General features: G+C 40.1%; 1 protein-coding gene across 1 annotated transcript; it reads right to left on the bottom strand.

Moving 5' to 3' along the window:
* Positions 1 to 3,959: 3,959 nt before the first annotated feature.
* On the bottom strand, positions 3,960 to 20,007 carry tmem63c (transmembrane protein 63C). Its single transcript, XM_062440388.1, has 22 exons — positions 19,798 to 20,007; positions 16,422 to 16,501; positions 14,585 to 14,672; positions 12,744 to 12,781; positions 11,853 to 11,995; positions 10,852 to 10,903; positions 10,626 to 10,738; positions 10,058 to 10,127; positions 9,813 to 9,893; positions 9,611 to 9,731; positions 9,264 to 9,397; positions 8,988 to 9,110; positions 7,891 to 8,044; positions 7,689 to 7,795; positions 6,962 to 7,048; positions 6,757 to 6,822; positions 6,496 to 6,658; positions 6,286 to 6,391; positions 5,289 to 5,456; positions 5,078 to 5,190; positions 4,907 to 4,981; positions 3,960 to 4,190 (listed from the first exon to the last, which is right to left on the bottom strand). The coding sequence occupies exons 1-22, from the start codon at positions 20,005 to 20,007 to the stop codon at positions 3,960 to 3,962; spliced, it is 2,523 nt and encodes an 840-aa protein (XP_062296372.1).
* Positions 20,008 to 21,292: the final 1,285 nt, after the last annotated feature.

Below are 21,292 nucleotides of genomic sequence, written 5' to 3'. Positions count from 1 at the left end.
TCACAATAAATATCTTTGTTTATTCCATACAAAAATGGAATAAAGGGGATTATGTGCTGGACTTTTTCTTGGTCTGGTGCAGTAACTTTCACTCGTAAAGTGACTTTACCCTAGAAATACTAAGTAGGTAGACCTTGAGTGATGATGTTTCCAATGTCAAAAATGGACTGTCAAGCTGTTCGTTTGTAGCATAGTGTTGTCTGAATGAGCGCACTGTAAGTTTTTCTATGTGTTTGTCATCATATCCTCATCCCTGGTTTGTTTTCCCGCTCTCTAGTTTTCAGTCAATGCAGCATATTTCAGTTCGGGTGCAACAACCCCTTCCAACCCCATAACCCAAATTCGTCCAAATTATTGTTTAAAAAAAACAACTAGATAGCATTATGTTTCTATTTCCAGTCACTGTGCTAAGATAAGCTAACTAGCTTCTAGTTGTAGCTTAATATTTACTCAGTAAAAATATGAGTCCAATCTCATCTAACTCTTGGCATGAACGTAAATAAGCTTATTTCCCAAAAACTATTAACAAAAACTGTTTTCTTTAAATGATACATTTTAACACTGGTCATTAATCACATTTCCAGAAAGCAGCCTGTGTACATGAACCCTTGCAGTAGGCTATTACTTACTTCATGAGGTCTGACCCACTGCCTCTCAAAAAACCCTTCCCCATAGACCACAGCACAGGAGAGCAACGAGGAGAGCTCATGGCACAAGAGTAGACTGAGCTGAATTAATTTGAATTTCAGATCACATCACTTTTGACAGATGAAAACTAAAGCCTGAATCTCAAATACAGTCTGTCACTTAACCCCAACCATTTTGGAGATAGAACAACCCACAATTACGGCAGGCTAGTCACATAAAATCAAGTACTTATGATACACAAATTTCATAACCAAGACTACAAGTAATGGACAGATCTGAAAAACAAATGTACCTACAAATAGACCTCTAATGGCAAAGCCAACAGTAGATGAATAGATGTGACAGCATACAGTAAAACTGGTTGAGAAAGAAAATGGTCAATCCTTTCTTGTATGGTCATTAGAGCTAAGAATACCCTAATGGGTTTTATTATGTATTTTTCAAAGGAAAGCAAGTTTAATAACCTGTGAAACAAGCTTCTGCAAGAGTAACCCACACATGTTGGCGGTTCAGAGGAAGAAACTATGCAATGCTCTTTGATGTTTTTTTTCCCCAAGTAGATTTTACTTCATGATCCTCTACACTGACCACTTCATACTGCTGCCAGCTTTCATCTGTTTTATGTAGCATGAGAAACTAGAATTAGATTTCTTGTAAAATGAGACAAATATATTTCATTTCATGAAATAATAAGCCATCATTTTTTTTTAAAAACTGAAAAATAAGACACAACACACAATATTACACACAATAACTATTTCTCAGACAGAACACAAAATGGGCTTTTGTAAATGTTGGTAACACTGCCTGGAATTTCTTTCACTGGGTAACTTTCACAGCTACAAATAAATTGTTCCCAATACCAAACAACAACAAGAGATTTGGGTCAACTGATCAACAAAAATGCTTAAATTAAAATCACCCCAAACACAAATCAGAAACAAGGCAATGACACTGGATAAATAACTTTGAAATATATTTGTATCCTCTACAGGGAGCTTGGCCATACATCTTATATGATATGTATGATCAAAGAATACAGCAGCTGAGAACTGAATAAATATTGATTGAAATCAAATCAACAACAAGGCACCAACAAGGCCACGATACAAAACATCTTTAAAAAGCAACACGACAGCTGTGACGTAAAGACACACAGAAAGTTAGTTTAGTGTTTAGCTTTACAGTTCGTTCTTGACCTTGAAAACTGCATTTGACAAAATCATGTCCACTCAAGGTCCACTTACTTACTTGTTCTGGAGCTTTTGACTGTAACGCATGGTTCATCAGAAGACCATAATGGCTAATTTGTCACAGAACTGTAAATATTCAGACTTTCCTTTATTCTCAACACTCTTGGGGCTTCTCATGTTGGCTGTATGGTTGACCTTCATTGTTTGTTCTTGAAAGCTCCAGAAAAAATTTAGTCAGTGGACCTTGAGTGGAGATGAAGGTCATGAATGAACCATCAAGCTCAATATTTAAACCAAAATGGACGAGAAGTCCTTTAAGTTCCAAAAATATTGGAAGTGAACATCTACTGTTTAATGAAAATGAAGATGGTGATGAAGACCATGTGGTATGTTCAAAAGCTGTTTGTCAATAGCTTAGTTCGGTCTGAATGAGCTCACTGCTTGTCTGCTTCCTAAAAAAAAGAACTGTAAGGAAATTACCCACCACCTTATAAAATGAAATGCACTGCACTCTGGGTTGTGAAGTTTTTGTTGCTGTATCTTCATCTCTGGTTTGTTTTCCCGCTCTTCAGTTTTCAGTCCATGCAGCATATTTCAGGCCATGCTGGATTGTCACACGAAAGGGAGTGTTTTCTTCAAGGCACAGCAAGAGACATGAATAACTAACGAAAATCAGTTTACATTCACTTTCATGAAAAAAATAACAGCACGAGTAAATTAAAACAGCCCTAGAATACAAAACTAGTAAACATACAGACTTAATGTAAATCAATTAGATAAGCAGATGTGACACTTGACCTTGGGGACAAGGATATAAATGCAAACCCCCTTTTATACAATGCAATCAACATGCAGTATGGTATAGATGGGTACTGTTTGAATTTTGCTGTTTGTATTTGGGACATAACAATTATTATTTTTTTTTAATCACACAAACATTTGACCAACATTACATAAATGATACATAACTGTAGAGCCAATATAGCAACAAAGTGATGTTTTTCAGCATTTCACAACTAATATATGTAAATATAATGGATTTTGTTGGGTGCACTCAGGTTCAACATTATTCATAATTACCAAAAATTGTTAAATTTTTCAATAGATTTCCAAGTTTTTGTCTTGCAATAAAAGAAAGTGTAATTCCAGCATGTGCTTGTAATTTTCCCATAAAATTTAAAATGAATAAATAAAAATACAGTTGCATCACATACACAGTCAAAACAGAAAGATGAAGAAATACTCGGATTAAGATCGGGCAGCCCTGCAAATTCTTGACCAATCTCCAAGCCCAAAGCACAATATTAATTACACCAAAAATACTGTAGCAAAAATAGCAACCTTAAATTGACAATAGTTACAACAAAGCTTCAGGTACAGTCGCGCTGCTTGTGCCTCCACAGAGAGTGTACATATATTACAGTACATCTCTGAGTTACATTCGGCCCTCCGTCTGTCTGCGCTCTCACTGCAGATGGCTTCACAACTAGCTGCCCTCACCCTCAGCCTCCCTGCGCTCTGCCGCTAAGGAACCAGATATCACCCGTGCCCAGACCACTCTGTCAGTCTGCCGGGGCAAGCCTGCTCACACCACCCACTCTAATGGGAACTTTCACCTCCACTCATGTCCGAGTGGCACAACATGGACAGAGTATTTCTGGTGGATACCCAAAGGCAATTCTATCCCGGCCTCTTTCATTTCTTTTAATCACTTTTCACTTGCAAATAAAGCCATAGAAGAAGATGGAATCCCTGTCATTGAGCATCCAATAGTTTAACTAAAACAATCTGTATATTTAGGCTAATGTATCTTCTGTAGAGATTGGTGTGTGGTTCATGTCCACAATTCAGATTCAGGAGATGTTTTGGTAAACGGCTGTCTATACATTTATATTGATGTTTACATGGATCCAACCACTGTATTCTCATCATGACTCTGAGGAGAAACTGCTATCCTCGTCCATTTTTTGTCATTTCTAACAAGCCCAGTCTAGTCTCAGGGTGTGAGGCAGCTAAGTTGGAGTCTGAGGTCAGTCGCAAAAACGCAGCATTGCGCCATTTAGCAATCTGTGTTCCCCAGGTGAAGGACACGTGGAAATCAGCTTGGGTGATTTGGTATTACTGGTAGCCCACAGGGCTGTCCATGAGTGGGCTGGAACAGTAAGGATCTGGGGGGTCTTGGAGCTCAGTCTCATGGGTCTGGGTGTGGTCTTCCTCGCACTCCTCTTCCTCCTCTGGGCCATGGGTTGAACTCTGGGAGCTGGCCATGGCGCCGTAGCTGTGGTGAGCCGGGGAAGGCATCGGAGTCAAAGCCAGCTCTGGCTCCAACAACACGGACGCCACAAACAGCTGAAGGAAGATGAACATATAGTTCACGCTCAAAGAAAATCACTGTGGAGTTTCACTAATTTTGGGTTTGTTTTCCCACCCTACACTTAGGAAGTAATTATCCACAAATTTGTGTATACATCATGACTATTGCATTGTAGACAATCAGTGTAACATAATATACATGCACCTGCAACAATACACAAAGTTAAGATCTTATCCTGTATATTTCTGGAAATTATGTGTAATTCTGGATATAAAAACAAAGCAAACACAGACAATACAGCATGACCGTTATGCTTTTAAAGAACACACAATGGTTTTGCAAGTTTTACAAATTACATATTTTTGCACGTTACCATTGTTTATAAGTATGGGTCTGAATCTTATGGAGTACTTAAGAGATGCTATCAAATTTCATCACAATGTTTATTTCTGCGTATGTGTTGCTTTTCTGACTCCTCTAGTACATGAATGCAACACTGTTCAGAAAAAGATGACTCTCAGATGAGCTTCCAAGAAGCACTGAAATGCACCAGCCTGGAAATCTCTTTCAATTACAATAGCCCGACTGAGCCTGATGTTAGCTATCAATCTCTGTGTGTCAACAGCAACTACCACAAAGCTACTGCAAAAATAGGAAACCTGCAAAAGGTTACAGTAATATGATCCTTTCAGATTATGAGATTTAATGTTGTACTGGCTCATAATAAAGAATGGGAAGCATTTTACTGTACATTGGAGGCAGTGGTGGATATTACAGTACTCCTGTCTGCATCAGTGAACGTTCCCTCTGCTGGCTGGTCGGACATCTGAAATAAAGAGTTGAATGGGAAAATGATCAATTACACTAATAATGCGTACATCTAAAGCTTAACTTGATCTCAATGAGTTTTAGCAGAGCTGACCTGGTAGCTCATCGACTTGTCTGGTTGCTTCCTAAGGCACAAGCGGAAGAGGGAAAAGGCAACACAGGAGAGCAGGGACACTGAGGTGAAGATGGTGATGGGATGCACTGGACCTGTGACAATAAGAGGGAGAACAGTGTCACTGTACAATTGTAATACAATACTTGTAATAAGCTGTTATAATGGGATAGAAATGGTGGTGAATAAATACCCAATCTGAGAACGGAGAAGAAGAGCAGCCAGAACATGCAGAGGATGGGAGCCAAGATGACCTGGCTGATGGCTGCTCTGTGGATCCGCTGGTTGAGCTTGGTGGGAACATATGCATAGTAGATATTGTATCGGTCCACCAGGTGCTTCAGGATCACATAGAGCAGACCTAGGCATAATAACACACACATGGACTCATCAGCACCATAAGTATTATTGAAAAAAGTACATGGAAAACAGATGCAGAAAAAACAGTAAAATATCTAAACCTTGACAGCATTCTGTGGACAGTGGATGGCATTAAAGGCAGTGTACATTATTTAAATTGGCTGAAAACCCTGGATGGTACTTTAACATTATATTGATATCTTATATTTTGTTCTCCCCAACCCTCAACCTCCAGCAACCCCCACACATAAGGGTCCAAAGACTTCTGACACATTTGAAACACTCACTGAAAAGTTAAATGTAATGTTCATCTTACAATGAAATTATTGTGTAGTTTGATTTTTTTTTTTTTTTTTTAAAGGGGGGCGTGTAAAAATAAATCTTAACCTAAACTTGCCTCCGCTCTTCTTCGGAGAAATGTTTGTTTGTCTAAAATGCCAAAACAGCAGAAGTCAAACACACGGAATAACAGGGTATGGAGTATGAAAGGGCCTCTTCGGACTGAGGATCTGACTGCAGAAGTAAATAGAAGCTTGTTGAGCTCTGGGCAGAGACAGGAGCAGAGTGGGCGTCTGGCTCGCAACTCGCTGTGTCTGGGTGTCTGGGACTACAGCAGCAAATTCACACAGTCTGCACCGGGTTGGCAGGCAGTAGAGGAGAGTGAGGTTACATTTTGAGGAGAGACAGCACACACACACACACACACACACACACACACACACACACACACACACACACACACACACACACACACAAACAGGGAGGTAGATGTGATAAAGGCGCAGAAAAAAAGAGGGAAAGAAGGAAGAGGGTTACTGTGTGTTTCTCACCAAAGGGTGTAATGATGGGACATGTGATGCTGTAGGTCACAGTGACAGCAAAGATACACATGGTCCAGGCGTACTCCAGGCCGAACTGGAACTCATAGGCTTGACTCTGCAGCCAAAAAACACAACCATAATGAGCTGTTTAAATCTGAAAGCACAATGTAACAGACCTCACATGAAAACACTGAGATATGCATGAAATTGTCAGCTAACCCGTTTGACATGAATGCGCTCAGCCTGGGACTTAGCAAAGCAGAGGCGGAGGGCGTACACAGTCAGCGCCGGGATACGAAGTAGCTCCATAGCTGTGCCAATCAGACTGGACGTAATCACGTAGTTTACAAAGAATGCACCATTGTCAGGAAGAAACACACACCTGCACACAGAAAAAGATGATGCATGGTGATGTAATGTCATTTTTGGAGCCCTGTTGCTTTTGGTTTATATTTTTTCAACAGAAAAGAGAAATCTTACTGGAATTTGACATCGCTTTCATTCAGGAAGTTGACATCAAAGAGCCAAGTGAAGAACAGATCCAGACTACAAAAAGAATACAATATGAAAAGGATATACTTCTAAAAATTTGAAATTTGATTCACTCAAAAGCTCTCAAGTTTTTATAAAAACAGAGGTCTTATTGTATGTATGCTGTTAGTCTGTGTATCTACTGTGGATGTACCTGGACAGACCAAGTGAGGGCAGGATGATGACCATGAAGACCAGCAGAAAAAAGCATTTGTGCATCGTTACCTGGTTCTCACCAGATCTGACATATAACGAATGACAAGGGAATGTAAGAACATTGTTGTGCAATGCATACATAGATATATAAAAACACCGTCAACATGATTAATACATAATGTGAAATAATGTAATGCAAAGTCAGCTGACTTTACAGTTACAGGGGCTGTTGGGCTCATTAGCACAAACTACAATTTTCACTCCAGTAAACAGTTGATTTGCATGTGGTCCTTCGCACATCACGCCTGCCCAACATGTTTGTGGGGGTGGTTATGTAAAGACAGGGCGCTCATAGGTGCTTCATGAGGTTGTCTCCTTATGCACAGTTGTTCTGCTCCTCCTCCTGCTAGTCACCATGCACCGCTTCCTCGGCGCATGGTGACTACTGTGCATATCATTATCCTCACATGGAGATCTCTATGACAACCTGCTCAGAATAACAGTGCGGGGAGAGTGACAGAGAGAAGGAGGGAGAGAGGGGAGAGAGTAAAAAAGAGCAAGAGGGTGAAAGAGAAAAAAAAAATAATTGAAATGAAAAAATAAAAATAAATACTGAGAGTTGAGAGGAAGACAGCTACACATGAAGGGTCCATTTGAAGAAGCAAAGGACAGGCATTTCCATTTCAGAGGAGAGAGGAGAGCTGTGCTTCATGGCTGGTGAGTACCTGGTCCAGTGGGACTCAAAGAAGGCTGAGTAGTAGACGATGAAGGGCAGGAGAACCGAAAACGCCCACAGCAGGAGGGTTGGGAAAAACTGGGTAATGACAGGGCTCTGTATTGAACAGAAAAACGATTAATTAATGGGACCAAAGACGGTCAAAAAGCAGCTTTAAGGTGTCGCTGTTCGACTCAATTTCAAACTCTGACCCGCAGACTCTCCACAGGCCTTGTGACGTTGAACTTGTCCATGGTGTTGACAATGATGGCAGGAGTGGTGAGGAAGAAGAGCAGCAGGAAGAGGAGGATGTTGAGGAGGACACAGCGGAGCCACCAGCGAGATCCACACACTGACAGGTTTTCCCTGGTGACAGGACAGTTAACACAGAAAGGAGTTCACTTCTCTCCCCTGACATGATTGTACTGTATGTATTGGCATAAGCCTGGAATAGCCAGCTAGACGTTTCTTGTATTTCCATTGCACTGGACTGGACCAAAGAGCAGGTTGGGAACAGCACACCTCAACGCTCAGTTATGTTGAAGAAACAAAAGTCCCTGCTCAACCCCGCAGCCTGCGACTGCTCCACTAATCTAGTTAGTACAAAACATTCGTACACAAACACACTGCAGCCAGTCAGCCATGAAGCACACACAGTGAACGCTACCATCTCTATAGTTAATCACATATGCATCACTCATTTGTTACATAATCTCACTGCTGCATTTTGCTTTCCAAGATAAGAAACATGCATTATAGCTAATCCAATCATCGGCAGGGAACAAGCCTTAAATGGTGTTACTCCTTTGAGACTTGCAACACACATTTTCATTTTCTTAAAGATAAACAGAGAGCTCAGTGAAAAAAACAACAACCAGCAATAGTAATACAAATGCAGATATAAAGCCCACAAGCCCTTTGAGGTCCATCGTTACAAACCCATGCTGCAAAAGCATTATTAAAGCCTACAGAAAGTTGGTTTAAAGTCTAGTTACAATCCTGAGGTCTCCAAAGATACCAAATATGCCAGACTTAATTACAGGGAAATGTGTCTAAATGATGCATTAGGTATGTATAACTATATATTACACTTGAATTATGTGTCTGCGTGGGTTCCCTCTGGGTGCTCTGGTTTCTCCCTACAGTTCACAGATGTGCAAGTTAGTTTAATAAATTCCCTTTAGGTGTGAATGTGATTGTGAATGTTGGTCTGTCCATATTGAAAAAATTTGCAGAAGAATATTGGGGCATTGATGTTTAAAAAGTACCAAAAGTATACGGTTTGAGTTGCAGTAATGTTCGTACTGACCAGATAATGTCACTGGGAGCAGGTGCATAGTTGACCCCCCATTTATGCGACTGCACCACAGTTGTGATGCTTGACTGCTGGGGTCTGCGATGGCAGCGCACGCGGCTGTAGTCCTTTACAATGCTAGAAAACAAAACAAGTTGTACAAAAGTGGTGGAGAGAAAAGCTGCATCAGCACTCAGTAACGCCTGCTTTTGTGTCTTTTTATGGTTGCTCCCTGCCGTGACAGGGTTTATGTGATGAGAGGACCTCAATCCCATGCTGTTATTTACTCACACAGCAGTCATCCTCTCATCACGGAAAGTCACAAAGGCAATGCCCAGCCGCTTCATAGAGATACGGTTCTTCTCAGCATTGAACTCGTCTGTGCGCTTCTCTTCTAGCTCACTGTAGTACTGCTCTGCATCCACCTGCAGAGAAAGTTAGAGGGCACCTTACTCACTGCATCTTTCACACTCAAAGATCCCATATTTTCAGAGGCAAGAGACTGTATGTTGTCACTACATCTGCCTACATTTGGATTGCAGTGCCATCAAGTGGTAATATCCTTTATGTGCATCAAAACTACTGCAAGTCTACAAAGAAAGTCACTAACAAGTCTCAGTGATGCTGATAAAATCTACCTTTTCAAAGCCACAGATGTCACAGCAGAATATCTGTGCACACGGATGAGTCTTGATCATGATCTTCCCATCTTTTTGGGCTTTTGTGGCGAAGTACAGCCTGCCTTTCATCGCCTTGCGCCTGGAAGAGCCAGCATCTTCAGACAGGAGCATGGTATTGATCACAAACTGCATTGCACTATATTTATAGCTACTACTGTACCTCTCTAAGTCCAGCCTCATCAGCTTGTGGACATCAAAGCAGAAACGGATATCAGTGACAGTACAGCTGGGGTAGGCCTCACTAGTAAATGGAGCAAAAGGTGTGAATCATAATGAACATACTGAGATTGTGCCTGCATGTATTTGGAAAGAAACGTGATCAGGATTTCCTTGTAGCGAGCATCTTTCAAGTGAGACAACTCTCAACTTGACTTGGCAATAAAATAGAGAAGAAAATATGTGTACTGGAAGTGTTTGGTGATGAGTCCCGGGTCAGAGATCTCTCTGGGAATGGACGTTATCATCAGTGTCCGGGCTATCTGTAACACATATAACCACAATTTTAATTATGTTGTAATAAACTCAAATAAATTATTTGTATAAACTTTTATCCATTATTTTATTTTCTTAAAACAAGTGAAAATAAATCTGGAGGCACCCTTGGGGGCCTATGTGATCACAATGTCCCTGGTTTGAGACTGGCCAGGAACCTTTGCTGCATCTCTGTTGACCAGTTAAAGCATGTGATACCCAGAAACATACTTAAATAATAAAAAAATATATAATTTTAATAGATTATTAACTTCTTTCAAGAATTTTACAAAATCAAATGCTTTTTTTCTTGATTTATTATCTTATATCAAGACACAGATGCTTGTTTATACAAAATAATAAAATAAAACAATCTTACTGCACTGACAGATTCTTTTCGCTTATTTGAAGAAAATAAGTATTTTGGTACTCAATAACAGACAAAAATTGTTTTGAGAAGATGACAATTTCTGCAGTGGAAAAGTGGCCAGGCCCTGGTGACAGACCTTCTCGTCTTCTCTGTACTCCAGCCGTATCGAGTGGTGAGCCATACACAACAATGTGATGATGAAGTAGACCAAAGCAAAGACGCTGTGGAGCCACAGAAAGCGGTCCCTGTAAAGCACAGAAACATTGTTGTAATTTAATAATATAGATCGTCCCAAGTTTTTCCACAGTTCTGTGATTTTTCATACAATTTGATGTCATTCCTGCAATGTTAGACTTACTTTGCGCTAACATTAGCCAGAGTTGTTTTTCCAAAGTTTTCAGGACTGTCTCCTGTAGAAATAATGCAACACGACAGAGAGTGAGACGTTTGTAATTTCTAAATGACTCAAAGGAAACCCCTCCTCTCTTGTCTGGAGGGTGAAGCAACAATGAAGCAATGTCACTATTCAAAGAAAATTCATCCAATTTAATGAAACTTCAGTCATCTCAATGAAATTTCACACTAAATTCAAACATCGCAGTCATGCCTAACTCTGCTGTTTTAATTAGGGCCCACTTGTTTTCTGTTGCCATGGCAGTCTGTCAAAGTGTGTTGGCTTATTTAATGACTAGGGTGACACACTGGTCTATAAGATGACAGCCAGCAGTAATAAAATGTTTCTGTGGATAACCCAGCTCCTCGTAGACCCTATAATGGCTCCTGCCCCCTGTTATGGAATAGCTTACTCAACACTTCCCACAAAATAAGCACACAACTGCCAAAAGGCATTTCTGTTGCTATGTAGCAGCTGGTTTTATGCGCCCCCCTACCCCTGACACCTACATGTGTATGTTGAGAGGAAATGGGGCACTTTCTATTCCTACAATTCAACTTGGAGAAGCTATTGAATGAATTGCCACTGGTATGCTAGCAACTTCCTTTAGATGAAGTGCAGCTTTTGTGTATGTATGTGTTTATGTGCATGTGTTGTTATGTAGTTTGGTGTCGTTATATTGTTTTACAGTTTGATTTGAGTTAAAAATGACCATTTCAGTTTTGATCTAATTTTGTTTTGGTCAGACATTTTGGCATTTTATTACTCAGCTTTGACCACAGCTTGTTTAATGTTAAGTTTTTGTGCATTTAACCAACTAGTCCTTTGGCATGTAGACGTGTGTGATTGTCTCTGTGTGGCCTGGCCTCTCTCCCTGCGAGGTGCCCCGTCTGCCTCTCCTGAGGTTAAGGATATCCCTGGGCTTTCACACAGTCAGCTAGACCATCATATGAGAACCAAAATACCCATGAGGTTCCCGGAAAAGTTGACCGGCAGGATCACGGCCAAAGACAGCAGGCAAACCAATGTCATGAGCAGGATGATGTGGCGCTGGAAGGACAGGTATGTGACAGCGTCAATACCACATTTGCTACGGATCTCTTCATCCCTGCACAAACAGAGAGACAGACGTGAAAGAGGGGACGCTCTCATGGGACAATACCAGGCCCGTCATACTCTCTAAATGGACAGTAATAGACAGAAAGTCAGACACAGGAAGTAATTATTGTGATGGAAATTCTACAAATACAGATGTAATGACAATCAGAGCTTAATGTAGCATATGTATGCAGGCCTGTCTATTGCAAGGGCAAACGGGCCTACAGCTTATACCTCATCATGAGTAAAAGTGTGGCACCACCACTTTGGTGTCAGAAGCTGCGGTTACCAGACGGGAGGTTCAGGAAACCCAGGGTCATAAAATAGAACAAAAAAAAAAAGAAAAAAGAAGAAGAGGGGCAAGCTGGTCTCATGGCAGCCCACACATCGAGAACTTGTAGGGTGGGTTTGCACTTTCCCAGTGTGAGCCACTGGCACAAGAACTAAAAACAGAAGTGCCCAAACTCCACCATAATACTATGGAAACCATGGACACCGGGGAAATCGCTTTTTTACAGGCCTAAATCTGTTGTGTGCAGTCAGACTGAAGCAAAGTGCAAATATTCAATGGGAAAACCACGGCACCAGTGGTCGCGTGAGCCCAGACTTGTTTGTTTTCGCTGCTCAGTGAGATATAACACGAGACTTTACGTTTCAGGGTGACATCAGCTTTGAAGACAGAGGGAACAATAAAACGATGGGAGCTAAGACGAGAGAAGGGTAAAATAATTACAAGGGCAACTGCTTTGTGTACTTACTTCATATGGTAAAGTGATGCGAGCCACGAGCAGAAGCCCTGGAAGGAGAGGAGAATCATAAAAAACATCCAATGGATTGGTTATTAAAGATAATTTATGTACGCACACCACATCTGGATTTTTGCATAAATCCACTATCTTGCATAGTAATACGGTCTGCAGAGTGACACAGAGATGGAGATTTAATAGGTCTAGTCTGGAGCAGTAACCACTTTACTGCAGCCTCAGCTTTGTGTAGGCACTGGGCGATGACTCCAGTCTGACTCTTTGTCTTACACCGTCATAAACACGAAGGCAATGACCTCAAGTCTATCACACAGGTGTCATGGAGTCACAGACAGTCCAGCTGAGTCATGACCCAAACTTTCCTCTGACAAAGCTTGACATGGTGCCATCTTAGACAAGTGTATTTCATTATATATGTGCAGCAGGGAGCATTTTTAAACATCAATATATCACTGACAAATTAACTGTGACAATTTGGTATAATTACTGTAAATAAATGTAAACAGACTGTCAAACATCAGTGGTATTGCACATGATAGTGTTTTATTTCTCCATAATGCCTTCTCCATCATAGTTCGCGATTTTGAGTACAGACAGCTGGAGTCTGTTTGTTCACAGTTTACAGTTTTGTATTTCAGTAATTATGGTGATTAAAGGTACCCTGTGCAGTTTTAACCACTGGTGGTGCTGTAGAGCAGAATTTTGATGAACCTGTAATGTTTTGCATGTCTCACCAGTGTCTGCATGAGGATACATGTGCACAAGCACAAGGGTGACGTAATTCACTTCCTTAGGGGGACATACAGCACGTGTCGTCACCTTTTAACATTTATAGCTTCTCTTGTCCTCATTCAGTAATAAAATGCCTATGCGCAACTGATTGCCTTTCCAGGGCTCAGTTGCACTGCTCATAACCAGGGTGTTTGCTGTGGTGCACAGGCCGGCAGTAAAAGAAGCAACAGTAGAATATTTTCCATTGTTTGGTGTGGATTTGTTTGGGTTTTCTCATTCTGCAGAGGAGCTGAAGGCAGCTGGGCAACAGAGCGGATCGTGGAGGAGGCCAGAAGAATTTAATGAAAATAGCAAAGAGTGAAAATGTCTAAATATTAGTGAGGCTCTTCCTTGGTGGACAAGGCTAAAAAATGGAGATCAACATGAAGGCGTTTTTTAATAATATTCTTGAAGCATGGTTAGCAATAACTTACTTTGATGTATTCTTTTCTGAGAGCTAGTACTAATTAGTTGTGCAGATAAAAAATTACTAAATATATAGTCTTAAAGCTGCGTTCTTTGACAACATGAAGTTGATACAGCAAACGTGTTAGTAGTTTTACTTTGTTTGTCTCCAGTTTGGTGCCAGGCAGTTAGTGACCAGTGTTTTTATCAGAGTGAGTTTGCAAACTGTAAAATCTAAACAAGGAGCTAAAAGACACAACTGCAGAGTCAGGTGATAGTTATCTGTGGGTTTGTCACTACATGGAACCTTACTCTTTTATATTACACAATTGATCTTTTGTTCATATGAAAATATTGATTTGTGCAGCTTTAATGTAAGGCCTCAGAAGAAGACCACAAACTGATGTGAACTCACAATGTAAACAATTCAGATTAAAGAGGTGAAAAGGTGAAAAAGGTTTTGTAAATATTTCAAGCGTAAGGGATGCATTCAACATCTTTGTTACAAATTCAGGACACATTAAATGTGTTTTTTCTGAATGTAATGCAAACAAAGTTTAAACTGAACTCCACAGAGTATCTTTAATTGATCTGAAAATACTATAAAGGCTTGGTTCTTTTAGAAGGTACTGAAAAACTGCATGCTGAACAAAACTCACCATGTCCTTTGTCTCAGAATCAGAGGGGCTGGACTCTGATGGAGATTTCTCTTTCTCACTTGGTTCTCCATAAAATAGAGACGTGAGACTAAAGTGGGAAGACAACATACACAAAAAAAAGCAGGATCATTATATTAACTGTAACTTGAAACAATCCTATCAATAGATTCAATATTTAACTCAGTGCTGTAAAGAAAACTGCTGCAGACATCAAGTCACAGTACAGCACCTGTATGAAATCAATCCCTCTATATACCAAGGACATAAAACACATACAATATAGCTCAATCTAATAAAGCCAGTGATGATTGGGTTCAAGGATATTTCTCTGTAGTTGCACCGCTGACAGTTCAACAGCGTGTCAAATTAAGCAGCATAATTGAATTAGTACGAGAGAGGACCGCTTGGCAAAACACACAGATGCTGCTTGCCTGCGGGTGCTATGAAGCCGCCGTCGGTCAGGCAGAATCAATCAAGCCTGCACTCCTCTGGAGAGGTGATTCAGGTCAAGCAGAAGAAAACAGCTGTAGATTCATAGAGGCAGCTGGACTCATTTTGTAACCGGCAAGGTATCTGAATTAGTGCTTACAAAATGTCTCATTTAGTAGTTTGACAACAAATTGAGAATATAATTAATAACTGATTAATTGTTGAAAGGATAAGTCAGTTGATATCATATCCCATGAAAAGGAACAAAATTAACCATGAAATGATCCCTCTAACAAGTACTAGCTAAGGCCTGATATAACTTATTCTTCTGTGCTGTACAGCTCCATAGTTGTAAACACATGAATGAGCCAAATGCTTGCTCTGGGTGACACATTCATATGTTGATTCAGTACCTATGTTCAATCATATGAAAGTAAGCACTTTAGTCTATTTTCAGTCAATCCCAGATACACTATCTTGCATGGAAAAAAATTACTCCCTCACAAAGTTTTCATTAGTCTGCAGTTGAAAATCGTCATCAACAAATGCTTTGATTTAATAAAACAAAAATACTCTTACTCTCTTACTATTAAGAAAAAGAAAAGCTTTTTCTTTAAAAACAAAAAAAGCACTAATATTTGTCACCTGTTTTTAGAGATGTATATCTTTCTAAGAAACAAATGGACTTGGAAGCTGGGTGCTGCAGATAGGGCAGGGATGTGGGAAAATAATGAGAGAAAGTTCCAAATGTTGTTGGTTTTGGTCTTTTCATGGTATTTGTTGACAATAAGAAAACTACAGATTAACAACAGAATCCCAGCATTAATGCATTGACGTAAATACAGTGGCTAGACCTGGTTTCTCAAATGTGAAGGTTTGCTGCTTTTCCTCATTTATATCATTGTAAATTGAATATCTTACGGTCTGGGACTGAAACAGTCAATTTAAAGATGTCGATTTGGGAAATTTGATTGGGAATTTTTCACAATATTCTGGCATTTTGTACCTCAATGAAACAAAAATTATCAACCCTTATCTGAATGGAGTGATTACATTTCTCCATCTAAAGCATTGTTTTTTCACATGAAATGTAAATGATTGTATCTGGCCTGTATGAACACTTTGAGGTTTCAGTTTCCCTGTTTATGTATAGAAGAAATAAATAAAGTTTAAGTCATCACTCCAATAACAACAAAACCCAGCAGCTCAGCAGGACAGAGCAGAGCAGAAGCTCTCCAGTACTTTTCTTCCTGCGCAGTACTTCTTTTACTCAGCAGAGGGAGCTGGAGGCTGCAGCATCAGGACTCTGGGGATTATTTCTCCATCTTAAATGTTCACATGGCTCACCAAGTGGCGGGTGTATACGATTTTTTGTTAGTGTAAGAAGGCAAGGGATTGAGGGATTTACCTGTCATTCTCCATCAGCAGAGCCAGGCGGCCATAGTCCCAAGCAGCCTTCCTCAGACAGGAGAAGATGAGCAACAGGAACTGTAACACAGATCACACACATGAATGCAGACCTCCTTACAAAACACATATCACACACACACACACACACACACACACACACACACACACACACACACACACACACACACACACACACACACACGTGCGCACATGTCCTCATCTGCTCTGGGTCTAAAATTATACCAAACCTCCCCATACTGCTTGATCCTGACAAAATGAGGCTTGTCTCTGGATTTACATAAGGAGCTTACAAATAATAGGCAGGTTCAAAATACTGCAGCAATAATAAGCCGTCTTCTTTCTTTAGAGTAGTATGTGGTTGTCTTGGAAACTACCAGAGACAGGTCAGCATGCACGCGAGAACACACGCTGTGCACTAATGACGAATGAGTGTGGACAATAGCAAGAATAAATCTGAATAGCCTCCATTCTACCACAAATAGAGAGAAAACACATCACAATTCACTCACACATTATGGTACATAATAGCATATTAATGCTAAACAGCCCTGGTTAAATATCTATGAGCATAACTGGGCCATGATGAATGTTTACAAATGAAAATGGAATAAATGTGCTGATGAATGTTTGATTTTAATTATTCTCCATTAAATCATTAACTCATTTGAGTTTAGACATCCACGTTAATAGGAGGGAAGCTCCCATTAATACTGAATGATTCATTCTATAGTGATCCAAATACATGAATAGGCAATCAGGGCTACCTTGACTGAGGCCTTGTAGATGAATAATTAGTATACATGTTCACATTAGCAGTCAGGGTCTAAACTTTTTCCTTGTGTCCATCACTTCCCTGTTGCTTTATTTGATTTCATCTCAATGCGTGGGCATGCTCTCCTCATGTCTCACAGATGATTTATTCTGTATGATGATGGAATTGATGCAGAGGCGTGCTCCTGTTACCTGGGGGGAAGCGTGCTTTGACTCATGCTTGTCATTAAGAGACAGTGCCTAACCCTGCATGTTGTCCTGACAACCAGGCAGCGATAAAATGAGCCAATTAAAAGACAAACGCGGCAGATTGAGCAACATATCAGTAAGGAGATCAAGCTGACAAGACCTGACAATGGAATCTAGATAGTTGATAACTGAAAGTGGAAACTTATTATTATCGAACATGAACAAGTACTAATACTAATACTAATACTAATACTAATACTAATACTAATACATTTAAAAGTGACTTTCATGACACTCAACATCAACAATAATCAACAAGGAGTAATAAATCATAAGTACAATCATCAGTAATACATGCAATAGCTAAGTAACAGGTTAAATCAACATAAAATTTAAAATAAAAGACGCATCTGATACAGTTAAAATGAATAAGCTAGTTATAAAGATGGGTTTTAAGAGCAGTTTTGAATCCTGTAATGGAGTCCAGTATGCGGATGTGAGGGGGAAGGAGTTCCAAGGTTTGGGTGCAGCACAGGGGGAGGCCCTGGCACCCATTGTGCTGAGGCTGGTGCCAGCAAACCTGCTGATGCAGACCATATATGGAAATATGCATAGCTTGCAAATATGCACGTATGTTTGTAAAGAACAAAACACTATTATAGTGTGGGAAAGGAATATTTAAATAGGTAGCTTTAATGCAACTTGATATGACGTTTACAAAATGTGTTTAATTTTGAGTCTTTGTGTTCATCTATCTGTATTATTATGAAATCCAGACATGATGACGAGGAGAGGAAAACAAAGACCTTCACAGTGGCAGTGTTTACAGCTTTGACAGGCCTCAGCGTTTAGAGTGTTAATTAAAGTCTCATTAAATTTCGTAGACTTTTTCCTAAAGTCCCTTACTCAGCAGAGGAAACTGAGTAGAGATGTTTGACATATAATTCACTCCACATGAAGACCCAGTTGAATTAATCAAATGTACTTCTACAATGAGACGTCACTCATCTGTTTGCTTTCATTGATGAAAATCACTGACAGGACTGTACATCCAACCACCCATTATATATACCAGTTTATCCTTTGCATGTTACAGGGGTCTGGAGCCCATCCCACTGGGATGTATGCTCTCTCCCACCCAGGAAAGAACATTCAAACTTCATACAGAGTTCCCAGCCAAGGTTTTTAACCTCAGGACCCTCTTTGTGTGACCAGTATAATGATCCAGCTCGGACAGCTATGTACACAACATTTGCAATAATTAAGACTCAGTTTTCTTTATTTTGGGCTACTGCATTGTGAAGTATGTTTGACTTATGGATGAAAGTTTTGACTTTTGTGTGTTTCTCTGTTAATCATAACGGAAATATAAGCCTGTCTTCCTGCTATGATAACACACATTAGTGCTATAAACAGACATTTAACAGCATCATTATAATTAGATTTCATCATCTAGTGAAATCTTAGTTTCTGTATAAAGAGTCATCAGTAAAGTTGAGAGAGATTGAAGATTTGGAAACTTTTTTTGTGTTTTTACTTCTCTTTTGTTTACATTTTGGATTACAGAGTGTGTTTTTAAGCATTATCATAATAACACACTGTACGAGGAACTTTCAATAAAGACATGGCCTGCAGATAAAATCCACAGCATTTCACTTCACACAGCCAATGGAGACATACAGTATGTTTAAAGTGATATAATTTACACCCTTGTCATTGATCTTGCCTGGTTTAGCTGTAATGCATTTGAGTGTGAGGAGTATGTGCAGATTATTATGGAGGTAAAGGTTAAGGTTAAAATGAGGACCTGGGATTAGGGTTAAAATAAGTTTGGGTTTACAATTACATGCATGTAGAAATGTATTTTAGCATGTTACAAACATGCAGAATGTCAGCTTTCATTTCACACATTTATGTTTGATGCCCAACACCCCTGATGCTGCTGTTGTTCTTCATTACAATCAACGACAGAGAGAAATGCTTGAGACAGGATGTATCAGTATTGAAACAGCCCTCTGAGTATGTACGACCTCTTGTTGTCTGTTTAAATCAGAGCTCTTCACATTGTCTAAAAGGGGTGTTGGCAGCTCTGGATATATTCAGAAACCGTGTTGTTAAGGCCATTCTAGCTGCAGAAATATATGAAGAAGAGGTTATTTGGTGGTGGAAAGGAGAATCAATAGACTTAATGTTTAAGAGGGTACCTACGGTTCATCCATGTGTTAACTTCTTAAAAACTGTTGGAAAAATGCGTTTGAAAATTCATCTAAAAAATAAATATTATAGAGAGCAGGACTTGGAAAAGGGGAACAGACTACAAAAGATTGTGTTTTTTTCTGGAGTTAACTGTGTAAATAGTATATGTTATTGGGTTGCGAGTGTGCAGTCTGTACCATCCAGATCACAACATTGATGGCGAGGACCGTGGGCACCCCTCCGAACGGCAGACCCTGGAGGACGCTGCTGCGAGAGTGGGAGCGGTAGCATCTCTCAGCCGTGCTGTTCTCTTCCCCAAAGGACTCCAGGAAGCCCAGGACATCCAGCTCCACAGGCCTCCCCTCCACAGGGGGTGCTCTCGTCACAAACAGATCAGAGTCCGCCATCAGCACTGGACCATATCTAAGATAAACAAAGAAGGAAGGAGTGAGAGATGTGCCATTAGCTAAGATTGATGATTTTTCAGACTGATGACTCTTCGTCTTTTGTTTAAGCTTTGAGCCGTAACTTGTTTAAGTTCTTATTTACTTATAATCAAGTCTTATTCATAAGTTCCAATACTCACTCACTCTCACATACAAGCCTGTATTTATAGACTGAAAACTATAACTTGTGTAGATTTTTATAGAGACAGTGACGGTGTGGTGTCGCCAATAAGCAAAGGAAATGGGATTTAATGGGCTGATTCTTTTTAACAAAAAAATGTTGTGACTAATCTAAAAAGTGTCTCACAGCACTCTAAGTGGAGCTATGATAATGTTTGCAGCGATCAGTCTAATGACCATCACAGTCCATTAGGGACCATTGATTTGTGTCTGTTTCTGTATCTGACAAATGGAAGTGGAGATGTCACGTGAAAATGACAAATTGACTGGATGACAGATGTAGTGCAGCCTTTTTAAAAAGCCATCGTATGTAGCAAGAAGATGCTAAAAAGTCCATTTAACCACACAAACAGGAGGTTATTTCTGTTGTGAGAACATCATTTAAGAATAAAAACTTTGACTGTGTTATCAACTGCATGTTGCCTCTGTCTGTGAAGCATGGACAGGATATGATCACTCGTACTGCCATGACCACAGAATGAAGGCCTGAACCATCTGTCCTCCAGCAGCACATACACTCCCTGCTTTCAATCAATACAGTCCCGATTCCCAGCTGCTCAGCTTGTGTACACTCCTCGCTGAATAAACAGTCCGAAGAAATGGAGCAGCAACAGACTGCTGACAAAGCTATGCATCAATACTGCCATACTTGAGTGAAAGGCATCAATCTTCAGATTTCATGGTAAAAAAGAGATTTGACAATACATTTGGAGATGTTTTTACTGTGACAGAAAGGCATGCTCTGTAGTAAACAGGCTGTGTGCTCCGTAGCAGTAATTGGCAGCCAAATTTTCATCACAACACCGGCCAACAGCTTTGCTCTCCAAATCTCACAAGAGCTGTGAGGTTAACAGGAGGAGGACAACAAGCAGAAAAGGAGAGGACGCTGAAGGCCTCCAAACATACACAAATTACTGAACCAAACCACGGTGTGATTTCTCAGTGCACCAATGATGTCACTTCCTGAGAAGCTCCATCACCGTTTTGTGAAGTTTTTACCAAACGATGCTTGAGCAACAGAAGCCACAGCAGGATGTGTAGCATAGAAGGTGAGCTGATCAATGGC

Source organism: Scomber scombrus, chromosome 19 (genome assembly GCF_963691925.1).
Source record: "Scomber scombrus chromosome 19, fScoSco1.1, whole genome shotgun sequence".
Classification (NCBI taxonomy): Eukaryota; Metazoa; Chordata; class Actinopteri; order Scombriformes; family Scombridae; genus Scomber; species Scomber scombrus.
This window is presented reverse-complemented; position numbering and strand designations above follow the sequence as displayed.